Below are 12,877 nucleotides of genomic sequence, written 5' to 3'. Positions count from 1 at the left end.
GGTTCTTCGGGGAAGATGGGAAGTAACTTAAATGTGGATTTTTTAAATGATGGTTTCCCACCCTTTTCATGCTTTAATACGCCTGAGAGACAGGAGACATTCCTGTACATGGTCGTGACCCTATGATGGTGTCTCTTTAGACAAGATGGACATAATCAGAGTCCCTTGGCAGGCCGATCTTGCCACAGGTTGTTCCTGGAGAAGCTTGATTTAGACTGGGTTGTTGATATACTTTAATGTTATTTAAGATTAAATATACTAGACTTGGAAATCTATTTATGTTGGACTATTGTGTTTTGGTGTGATTTTCTTGTTGGAGTCCCAGGGCAAGAACATACCCTTGAGGGAAAGGGAACAGGGTATTCTCTGAATGGAACTTAGATTCCATAATCAATTAGAAAGCCTCTATGGCTTTCTGCCTCCCCTCCCTCATATTCACTGGACAGATCTCTAACTAGTATTAAATTCAGCTCTCCCCCCGGACCTTATCTTCTATCTGGGTTTGGAGAAAAACACTCAAATATATTGACTGGTCTCACTTTAAGTTTCTTACCATAACTTTTAAGTAGATGATTACCAACTATAAAACTATATGCTTGCTCTTTCATTTTCCAAAGTGATTATTTCGTATCTTCTCCTTTCGCCACTGAAGGCCAACCCCCCTTCCCTTGGTCACAGGTGGCTGTTGACACAACCACATATTTGACTGTGGAAAGCAAAGGCGGTCAGGAAGGAATGTTCTCACGTTACAGTCTATCATCGCCACGTGCCTGTGAATCTAGACGTACACTACTTGCCTCTCTCCCTTTTGCTATGGATGAAGTATCTCTGCCCCTGTTGAAAGCCATCTGAGCTCTGGATCCCACCCGCCTCCTCCTTCCTACAGATTTCACTCTTGCAATCATTCTCATTATGTCTTGCATCACCGACTTATCTCCCTCTATTGGGTTATTTCCATTAGCGTTTAAATGTGCTCTAGGATCTTTCACTGATTTTTGAATAAAACTTCTTAACACCATAGTCCCCTTGCTCCTGCCCCATTTCTCTGCTTTTCTTTCCAACTACACTTCTTTGAGGAGTTGCTATCCTAGTCCCTCAAACCACCCCTACCATGTTTCCCATTTCACCACTTGAGTTTCTTATCAAGATCACCGTGACCTCCTGGTTTCCAAACATAAGGTCACATCTCTGCCCTCACGCTACTGGCTCTCTCAACACCATTTGGCATTTTCTCTTCCCTTCTGGGATATCCCTCTCATCTGCTTCTCCTTCTACCTCACGTGTCTCGTCAGCTCCTCTCTTGACCTCCAAATATCTGTATTCCCCAGGGCTTGATCCCAGGCTCTCTTCATCTCTAGTTATAGTCTCTCCATAGCTGATGTCCTCCAGGCCCAGGGGGTTGAATACTCCTTGTCTGCTAATGAACTCCAAGTATATATCTATCTATAGATATAGATATACCTTCATGAAGAAATCCCTCGAGTGTTCTAGACTTGTAGCTTCAACTGCCTACCTGTCCCCTCAAACCTGTACCTCTTCCAGGCTTCCCTTTCCAGTCAATGGCTCAAGGACAAAATCCAGAAGTCATTCTGAAGTACTACTTTTCCTTCCTGTATCACATTCAGTCCACTAAGAAATCCTGTCATCTCTATCTTCTGGATACATCTCTAATCCACCCACATTTCTCTGCCTTCCCAACTCCCACTCTGATTCAAGCCACAGTCAATTCCACCCTGAATTCTTTAACAGATTCCAAACTCCACTGGTCGCCTTACAGTGCATCTTCTACATAGGCGTCAGAGTGATTCTGAAAATCATAAATTTGATTGTGCTATTCCTTTGCCTAAACCCTTCAGCAATTTTTCATTGCACTCAGAATAAATCCCAAGCTCCTGACCACAGCCCACAAGGTTGAACACAATCCACCCTCCTACCAACCCCTTAAATCTCTTCTTAGGCCATCTTTCTCAACCCGTGCACCACCCCCCTCATGCTTCAACCACACTGGCTTTCTTCCCTTGATGTGAAGACACCAAGTTCATCCCTGGCTTCAGGCCTTGCATTTGCTGTTCACTTTGTCTGGAACATTTTGCTGTTGTATCTTCACATGACTGACTCTGTCTTGTCATTCAGGGCTCAGCTCAAATGTCAACTCAATTCAAAGGATCGTCTATTCTAAAATAGCCTGAGCAGGCATAATTACCTCATTCAATTTAATTTTCTTTATAGCGTTTGCCACTCTCTGAAATTCTCTGGTTTATTTGTGTACTAGCTTTTTGTTTGCCTCTCTGTAACTCCACTGTTCATGTATTCATACACACACACATGTAAGGTCTGTGACAGCAGGGACCTTGCCTGTCTTGTTCACTCCTGAATAATTGCCTGGCACTTAGTAGAAGCTCAGTAAATACTTGGTGGAATGCAAATGCAGGTAAAAGGTGTAGATGTTTCTACTGTCAATCATTCCAGGAAGCAGCAGGCACTGGGACGGGAAATAAACACTCACAAGGAGGAGCGCTTTGACAGGTGTGAGAGAAGAGAAACTCTTTTCTCTGATGGGGACCTTTGGGCTGTGGCTTGGGTTTTAAGGCCACAGATCCTGAGGCTCTGGTCTTCTGTCCCAGAGTAGGCGAAGTCTGGCTCTGTCACATGTCAGGGGCCGGGAGAAAGCAGCTTGCTTCTGCTACTTGTAGCGGGCCTGCAGGTGGGCAGAGAGGCAGCCGCTGTACCAGACAGTGAGGCAGCCTAGAGGGAGGCCACAAGGATGGGCTGGGCCTGGGAGCTCTAGTTACAGACCTAAGTCACTGCAGTAGGTAGTTCCTGCTGGCATCCCCCTCATAGGGTTTTCAGGGAAGCTTTATCCAAAGTCACAGCTTAGTCGTAACTGTTCTATGTGGAATTAGTGGGCGGGTCTTTGCCACCTTGAGAGGGAGTGGTAAAGCAGTGGCAGAGTATCTACAGCAGCTGCAGTGGGTGGGAATTCTGCCGTCCCAGCCTGCACGAGGAGGTTGATGAGGGCCTGAGTGGTGGTCTAGGGCCAGAGGAGACTACAGGCAGAGGCAGTAATAGACGAACAGCTGAGTTGCCACCTTGGTTGAAGAACATCAGAAGGAGGATGAGGCTGCCTTCCATGTGGGTGATGGTTCAAAGCATCAAATGTGGGTAATAATGGAAACCTCATCTGGGCTCACAGACTGGTGATGCTGGGGTTATATGGGACATTCATAAGACCGCTCCTCATGGCTAGGCAGGCACATTGTGGACTTAGCAGACATGTGGGGCTTCCTGTTTCCTGCTGAGCTCTGTTCAAAGTACAAATTAGGCAAAGCTTAAGCAAAGAGCTGGGCAGGATAATTCAGGAGGCAACAGGAACACAGTCATTTAGAGTTCAGTTCTGGTGTGACTTCCTGGCTTCAAATCCCAGCTCCATCATCGCAATGTTATTTTGCCTTGGACAGTGATTTAGCCTTTATGTGCCCCTTGAGGTTAAGTGGTACCTACGAGTAGGGCTGATGTGAGGATTAAATGAGATAATCTACAGAGAGCACTTAGCCAGCGTTGGGTTCAGAGGAAGCATCACACACGTGTGAGCTAGGTTTCTCTGATCTATGATTAAGCGCCTGGAGGAACTATCAGGAAGAATTAACCAGACTGTGAAGGGAGTTTTCCCACAGTGACCTGATGGCATGTCAGGGCTCATCTATTTATCTGGAGAACACCAAACATAATCGCATATTCAGGGTAGACGTTACCTTAATCACACCATTGGTTCTCGCAGGCTCTGACCACTGCAGAAGCAACGCCCGGCCATTCTCTTTCTGCTCCACTGTAAAGTTGCTCAGTCCACTGGGGGAAGATTCTAGGGTTTGAACCAGAGTCCAGGGGCTTGAAACGTCTCCTGCCTGGTTTGTGGCCATGACACCAATGTGATATGTGGTGAAGGGTTCTAACCCAAACAGGTGGGCTTGATGTCTCGTTCCCTGGAAGTAAATGAACAGGTTAGTTTCCTTTTGGAAACTGCTAACTAATTGCTGGAAGCTCGTTTTCTGGCCAAAGCATCTCACCAATGGCAGTACAAATATCACAGCAGAGTGTTGAATTATTAAGAAAACAATATGGTTTTTTCTTGTTTTTCACACGCTAAATATATTACCTAATGTTGTGTGATTTCAGACACACACACACACAGTTTGGAGCAGATAGGATCCTTGCCTTTTCAGAGCTTGCAACCCAAGGGATGCGATATATTACAACGACAATAAAAAAAATCTGATGTTTCAGGTCAGTGTAGCACCCGGCTTACAATGGAAATCAGTGGTATCAAGTTGTGTGGCTGAGAATGCAATAATCTTAAAGGTTTGGAAATTGAACCTGAACAGCCCTAATTCTTTCTCATTAAACCCCAACACTATTTGCTTATACATAAGACTCTCCCCATCTCCCCAGTCTCCCTCTCTCATTCTCCTGGTGTATATTTACATTTTACAAAGGCAATAAAACAAACACAAGAAACCAACAACAAGCCAACTGAACTATAAATGGACAAGCACCCGGAGAGCAGTCTACTATTAACATCAGTGTGAAAATATTCTCATTTGTTAAACACACCCTAACTAAAACTCTGAAATTTACCAAAAGTAATCATTAGCTAGGCTTTGAGTATTTGGTCTTTGTTAATTTAAAAGAAAAAAAAAAAGAGGGATAACAAAATTAGTTTTTTTCTGCTTGGAGAGCAGCATTTACCATATTTTGCATAATTAAACTGGAGCTAAGAATCCTAATGTTTTGAAAGGGCCCAACGTGCTCTTTCTACATCTGGGCTGCATGGAAATGTCTGTCTACAGATAGGAGTTATGTCTGTAAGTGGACCAGTAACGTGTGTGCACACACACAGACACTTTCTGTTGTGTACCACACCCATTGGATGTGAATAATCACGAGGACGTTTTTACTGGTTTAATAGGATATATACTTCATGGTGTATGAGGTCAGCTTTGGTTTATTTGATGCTTAAACACAAAAGATAGTCTTCAACTATCCATTTCTTGGTGGGCACAGGAAGAGGAATATGAGATGAAGCAGAGGAAGTTGTTTCTGAGAGTAGGTACACGAAAGTACCAGACAAAGTTATGTGTATGGAAATTCTTTTTAATTTGAGGGCATCCAAATCTCATTTTGAATAAAATATAAAACCAGATGGCAACATCCAGCTGAACTACTTTCCCAGAAAAACTGGTTAGACAAAACCAAAACACACCATAGACATAATTTTTGACACCGTTCCCCCACATTCTTGTGTAAAAGTTTTGTTTCTATCAGTTAATATTTCTTATTATGTGTTAAACACAAGCAGATGAACTACAATTTCCTTTACTTATCAAAACCTTGTATAGTCAATTTTCCTGTTTCAATAAGGTCCTATTATGATATTACATGCTAACCTCTTGAAATCTGTTAATATTTAAACATTTGCTAAGCGACCAGACTCTGAAACAAATTTTACAGAAATACTAATTTCTCTTTTTTAAAATATTAAAAGTTAGATCATAAATATTTAAAACTTATTTCTCCAACAACATTGGATTGGTCTTTTAGATAAATATAGCACAGACATAGAATGGCCATAATGAATATTAAAGCTGAAGATGCTACAAGTCCCGATTACAAACATTCTTTTCCGATAAATGATTCCTTTTCTGTGGAAATAGGGCAAACACGGGCAAGATTAATAATGCAAAAAAAGAACAATTCTTTGTTCAGAATATTCAGTAATAGATGCCAAAAAAAGCATCAGTTCCAAAGCAAATAGTAATCACCTCTAACAGATTATGTATTAAAAAAGGTAGGCTGCTGGGGGACATTTAGAGATAGCTTTTGTCATAAGAAACATGAAAAGCATGTGGGCTATAAAACAAAAACATATGTATATTGTCAATAGCAGCACCTGCTCAATTACAGTTTATTTCAGAGCTGAGAATTCCGTTCAGCCCCTAGATGGCAATACTATCAAACACTTTTGGTACCACGAGTGCTCAATGATTAACACCCGACGTTCACTCATCCAACACACTCCAGGCAACCATTTAAAAAATAGCAAAACTGATTTCATTACAGATTCTTTTAATAAACACTTATAGCCAGATCCTTGAAAGCAGAAGTATTGAAAATACTCTGGCCTCAAAACCTCCACCAACTGATGTGGAAATATGACCTGCAGGTCTCAAGTTGAAGTTCATGCATGCCTGACACAGAGATGTTTAGACGTAGACTCCTACAAAAGGTGATCACAGCGCTTGTTTTGCTTAACTTGGTCTATATATCTTCTTAAAAAATAGGAATAATCACATATCATAATTGTAAAGGAAACATGAAGGAGAATTTTTACATTATAAATTTACACTGCGAATAAGTTCCCATATTATGTCGATTTGTTATTTCTGAAAAGCTATAACACACACACACACACACACGCTTTAAATAAACCTCAGCTATAATTTTTGTCAATATTTAGTAAAATCCATATAAAAAAGTAAGGAAAACTTCAAAATGGCAGGACCATCCTCACCAATTTATTCTTTGACATTTTAGGAAATAATTTATATTCTTCTTCCCTGAATGGATTTCTAACTCCAGAGTTCACTATTTTAGAATTAAAAGCAGTGCACAGTTCACTCTGTGGATTGGGTTTGTTTGCTTGTTTGTTTATTCGGTTCCTTCTGATTTTCCTTAAATTCAGAATACTTGCTTGAGCTCTGTTGATTTAAATGGTCTGTATTCCATTCCTTCCTTCGGGGATGAAGTACTGTGTCCCCCTGACTGGGGGAAGTCCTTGTTAAAAACCATTTTCTTTCCATTTGCTTCACTGCTGCCCCTTTCTTCCTCCCCTCTGGAGATTATCTTAATTCGATGCCCTTATTTTTCCTCTTCATTGCCATTATTTTGTTTGTTTTTTTCCTTTTCTGTCTTACTGATTCTTTGGAGAGATATATGTTTTCTTATCCCTGACCTCTGGGCCACCAACTTATATCCTCTTCCTTTTTGTGTCTGTCCTGTCCATGTCTACGGCCACATAATATTCCTGTTGTTTTTGAATTCTAGAAGTATATTAACTACTTCTGTTAGGCAGCAGATGAAAAGAATGACTCAATAAAGGAAAACAGGAATAATCTGTTCTCTGTAACCTAATATTTTCAATGAGACTTGAGCTTTTGGTCTTTAAACAGATATGCATGAGAGTCAGTGTCTGGATACAAATCAGTGAGTCCTTTTATGAGACATAAAGAGGAGACTCTCTGGAACACTCTGCCAGTTGAGGCTCTGCTGGCAAGTTGAACCACATTTTAACCTCAACTCTGCTCCTGGGGGCACACGGAACTACCTGGAGTCTTTGGCAGTCTGACAATTTTACACCATCTCCTCTGATTATTTTTGACGACTTGAAGTGCCCCAAAGGTGGCCATGGGGTCAATAGGTTTATGTAGGTTGAAAATGATCAAAAATTACCATTGATCTGTAGCTGTCAATAAAAGGCTGCGTGGGGAGACTCCCTGCACAAATGTTTAAACTGCATAAAGCAACCTAACTTAGTCATCTTTGAGTCTATTGATCTGATGATCCAGCAGTTTCCAGAGCCTTCCCTCTGGTCTTTAAGGTGCACTTTCACTGAACCCATTTACCTTGGCTCTAAACTCTTTTTACCCTGCTCCTGGTAACGAACTAAAACAGCGATGTCTGGGCACTACTGTGCTCAACATCAGTCTTTTTTTTTTTTTTTTAATAGCTCCTCTTTGTGTCTTTATTATTATTATTTTCTTATAAATTATTTACCTATTTTATTTATTTAATTTTTGGCTGCATTGGGTTTTCATTGCTGCATGGGCTTTCTCTAGCTGCGGCGAGCGGGGGCTGCTCTTTGTTGCGGTGCTTGGGCCTCTCGTGGTGGCTTCTCTGTTGTGAAGCACGGGCTCCAGGTGCATGGGCTTCAGTAATTGTGGCATGTGGGCTTAGTGGCTGTGGCTTACAGGCTCTAGAGCGCAGGCTCAGTATTTGTGGTGCATGGGCTTAGTTGCTCCGCGGCATGTGGAATCTTCCTGGCCCAGGGCTTGAACCCGTGTCCCCTGCATTGCCAGGTGGATTGTTAACCACTGTGCCACCAGGGAAGCCCAACAACAGAGTCGTATGTGTGCTCATTACATTTTGGAAAGGGTTAATCTTCCTGGTTACCATCAACTTCATTCCTAGCCAGTGGGGTTTCTTCTGCGTTTATCCCTTATCTTGGGCTCCTCATTTATAAATGGGTGACTTTTGGCTTATAAATCCTAACCTGGTTGTAGGATTTTTTTGCCTTTTTAAATCGCATGAATGTCAAGACCCAGAGAATACATCATATCGAAAGTCTGTGTTTTTTTGCACAGAAAGCTTCAGAGAAATCGAGATTTAAATATATTAACTTCTGTCTTCTTCAGTTGAACCCCTTGGATGCTGCTTCTCAGTTTTATCATAAGTTATAGTTTACCTTGTCATAATGATAAAACAAAGGAATGGTTATTGACAAGCTTCTGGTTTAGTTACAACTGAAACACGAGAAGTAGGAAAAGTTTCATTTAGCATCACCTGAAATTCATGGCTTTGAGCCAAGTACATCCAGTCAACTGGATGACTTTTATACATTTTAATGCATGAAAAAATCAATGAAAAATATTTTTCTAGATTTCTGAAAGCTAGATAATTTGAGGCATCATTGATCTGTATTCCTTTCCATTCATAACGTTAATTTTTGAGTTCTCCAAAAATTCAGCAACATATTTATATCTAGTACATATTTTGTAAAAATCCAATCAGTCTTAATACAGAAATGCTCTCTTTGTTACCCATTCCCAAATATCATCCTTGAGTGCTTACCCATGGTTATCTAAGCGTGGACGTCCAAGCCTACAAAATGTTAACATAGAAAGTTTCCACTGATTTCACGCGTACGCTGACTTTATGGCTGCCATCTCTGCCTACAGAACTCCTGGCTGGTGGCACAAAGAAGACATTTTTTGATGGCACACACATACATGCAGAGGTGCTCCAGAATCAAAGACTGACTCACAACACAAGAAAGGTAGAAGAAAATACCCTTTAGATTCACGGGCTATTGTCCTGTGTGTAAACAGTGTCTATGTCAGGTGGCATTGCTAAGTGGCATGATAAAGCTGCCAACATGGTCAGTGGAAACATTTAGTATTGTTGGCTAGCAGCTCCAGTCAGTTCTTTACATCCTTTTGAGCATCTGGTATGTACAGAATTCTGTAAAGTTGGTGTAGTGGATACAAGATGGAGAGCAGAGGTTTCTGACGCTTAGGAGCTTATAATCTAATAGAGTAGATCAACAGTGTATATGGGTACACACAATTCAGAGAGTAGTAAATGCTATAACTGAGCACCAGGGAAATCAGGGAAACACTGAAGAGACACTTCTAATTGGGAAAGAAGGACGTGAGGCGTTGGGGAAGACTTTGCTGGCACCTGATATAGAACAGCAAAGGTGTAGAATTTGAGTAGATGAAAATGTGTGAGGGATTGGAAGAAAGAACAGAAGGAAAAAATGCAGGATACATTTGGGAAAGAGCTAAGAGTTGAACGTAGTGGAAGGGTTGTGGATATAGGGCAACGGTGGGGATTAAGGAAGGGAAGAGATTGGTCATAAAATTGGACAGAGCTGTGATTATCACGCTAAAGATTCTGGACTACATTTGTTAGGAAACAATGAACAGAACTGTACCATACAATTTGAAGGAATAAGGGAAGAACTTTTAAATTTTGCCTGTCATGGTGTAGGTCATGGTTAGTGACTGATAAAATAATAAATCTGTCAAGATGAATTAATTAATTCATTTAATTATTATTCAGCCAATAAAGTATAGATTGCCATATGTAAAAGGTAATAGGAGAGTATTTTCCTAGAAGTAAGATTTTGCAGCAACACGGATGGACCTAGAGATTATCATACTAAATGAAGTAAGCCAGACTGAGAAAGACACATGTCATATGATGTTGCTTATATGTGGAATCTTAAAAAAAAGATGCAAATGAATTTATAACAAACCATAAATAAACTCACAGACATAGAAAACAAACTTATAGTTACCAAAGGGGAAAGGGAGGCAGGGAGAGATAAATCAGGAGTTTGGGATTAGCAGATACAAACTACTATATATAAAATAGATAAACAACAAGGGTAAATTAGGAGTTCGGGATTAAAATGTACACACTACTATATATAAAATAAACAAGGGCCTACTGTATAGCACAGAGAATGCTACTCAATATTTTTTAGTAACGATAAGGGAAAAGAATCTGAATCACTTTGCTGCACACCTGAAACTAACACATTATAAATCAACTATGTTTCAATTTAAAAAAAAAAGAAAAAATAGATATGCTATACATTGTAAATTTACAAGTGAACATTGTAAATAATGTTGACATAAAAATGTCCACCATCACAGATATTACCCATGAGTGACTATGGCAGTTGTACAAAGAGGCAGAAGCCATTATTCCTCAACTGTATATAGTTATGCCAAATGTGTGCATGTTCAGCTCACAATTTTAAGAGACAAAATTTCTGCTCCTATGAATTAAAACATGATAACATTTTAAAAAAGGAATAAGATTTTTAAAAATTTTATTGAATGTTTGCTCCATTTCAAAATTTGAAATTATTCTTTACACAGTATTTGTCTTTTGATTGAAGTCAAGGTGGGATTATAACAACTGGACTGGATTGAAGACAATTATCCTATCCTCTGTCCTGACCCCCTATCAGAATCACATATACCTGGTCTGTGGTTTTGCTGATAGTGGGGACATATTTGTGTGGAACCATCCACACCCCTACACTCTGTACATATCAAACAGCTAGGAGGCAGCTGGAAAAGTTTTGGGATACTGTTGACAGAAAAATTGAATGAAGCTAATTCAAAGGTACAAACAAATGTGAAAGCATTCCCAGCTCTGGGTTCTAACTGATGCCAGAGGGCTCAACTGGAGAGGTTTCAAGAAAGTATAAATGCATATCCTCCTGTTAAGTAATTACGATATGTATTGTTATCTGATTAGTCAAGGGTCATTTGCTGTAACAATTGCAAATTTCAAATTCAAAAGCTTCAGCTTAGAGTTTTCATGTGTTAGTTCTGTGTGTACTTTTGCGTCTTTGCTTCCACGAATATCTACATTCAGAGAAGAAGAATGATCTGTGAAGGGGGGGGTATTTTTTTCTCTCCTTGAAGTGCATCATTCATTTTGTAATGGGGGGGGGGGTCAATGCAAAGAGAAGATTCAATCCACATAAGTTTTCTTTATAGATAAATGGGCTCTATCAATTCAATCTGTCAATATAAAACAAAAGCTAGGTTTCTTGCAAAATGAACGATGAAGCCTCAGTTACCATAAAAACATTGGGGGAAAAAGAATGGTTTTGAAATGGCTCATTTTTCAAAAGAGAAGAGGAAAAAAAATTAAATTTGTGATAATTAAATTTTAAAGTGGCAAATCAGTCACACTAAATATTAAAAAGCAGTACTTCTGATCTATCAAAATTAAAAATGTTCACACTCTGTGACCCAGCAATTCCACTCTGGCCATCTATTTTATGGCAATACTAGTAAAACTGTACTAAACTGCACTGAACAGAATTTCATTCATTCCAGTCAGTCTTATATTTATTCAATCCTTGATTAAACACATATTTATTGAAGGTTTCCTGTATACGAGGCATCCTCCCTAACTCTGAGGACACAGCAGAAAGCAAGGGAGACAAGGACATACCCTCCTCATTCTTATATCGTAAGGAAGAAAACGGGCAAGGTACAAGCAAAATGGAGAGCAGGGAAGGGGGGAGAGAGAGAGGGAGAGACAATCAGACGTTGTGGCAAATGAGGAAGGAAATAAGTAGAGTGATGAACTGGTGTCTGAGTTTAGGTGGTGGGGAAGAGTGAGTCTTAGTCTAAGGAAGGTGGGTGAAGATCCTTGAGGAAGTTCCATTTAGGCAAGACTGCAGAAGAAACTGTGTGAAAAACCATGGGAAAAACTTTCAGGCAGAAGGATGAGCTTGGGATTTTTGCTAGCAGAGAGAAGCTAGTATGAGCAAGGCCTGTGAGTGAGAGGGAGAATGGCCCGAGGTATGTCAAAGTGATGGGCAGGTGCCAGACAGTGTACATCTTTTAGGCCAAGGTAAGAGTTAGAGTCTGATGCTAATTTCAGTGAAAAATTATTGAAGGCCTTTAAGCAAGGGAGTGACACAATTTAAGTTTTAAAGAGATCATTGTTCCTTAAGAAACTTAAAAAACCAGAGTCACCACATGATCCAGCAATCCCTCTCCTATGCATATATCTGGAGAAAACTCTAATTAAAAAGCTACATGCACCCCAATGTTCACAGCAGCACTATTGACAACAGCCAAGACATGGAAGCAACCTAAGTGTCCATTGACAGATGAATGAATAAAGAAGATGGGGTACATAAAACAATGAAATATTACTCAGCCATAAAAAAGAATGAAATAATGCCATTGACAGCAACATGGATGGACCTAGAGATTATCATAGTAAGTGAAGTAAGTCAGACAGAGAAAAACAAATACCATATATCATTTACATGTGGAATCTAAAATATGACACAAATGAACTTCTCTAAGAAATAGAAACAGACTCACAGACATAGAGAAGAGACTTGTGTTTGCCAAGGGGGAGGAGGGGAGGGAAGGATTGGGAGTTTAGGATTAGCAGGTGCAAACTATTATATACAGAATGGATAAACACGAAGATTCTACTATACAGCACAGGGAACTATATTCAATATCTTATAATAATTTATAATGGAAAAGAATCT

General features: G+C 40.0%; 1 protein-coding gene across 1 annotated transcript in view; it reads right to left on the bottom strand.

Moving 5' to 3' along the window:
* Positions 1–12,877, bottom strand: part of USH2A (usherin) — a 758,076-nt gene that overhangs the window by 68,700 nt on the left and 676,499 nt on the right. The window contains exon 62 of the mRNA XM_057727708.1: positions 3,753–3,980. Coding sequence (XP_057583691.1) covers positions 3,753–3,980 — 228 coding nt within the window. The remainder of the gene's footprint in view (positions 1–3,752; positions 3,981–12,877) is intronic.

This window comes from Hippopotamus amphibius, chromosome 3 (genome assembly GCF_030028045.1).
Source record: "Hippopotamus amphibius kiboko isolate mHipAmp2 chromosome 3, mHipAmp2.hap2, whole genome shotgun sequence".
Lineage (NCBI taxonomy): Eukaryota > Metazoa > Chordata > Mammalia > Artiodactyla > Hippopotamidae > Hippopotamus > Hippopotamus amphibius.
Note: the sequence above shows the minus strand (reverse complement) of the source record. Positions and strands in the feature narration are given on the sequence as shown.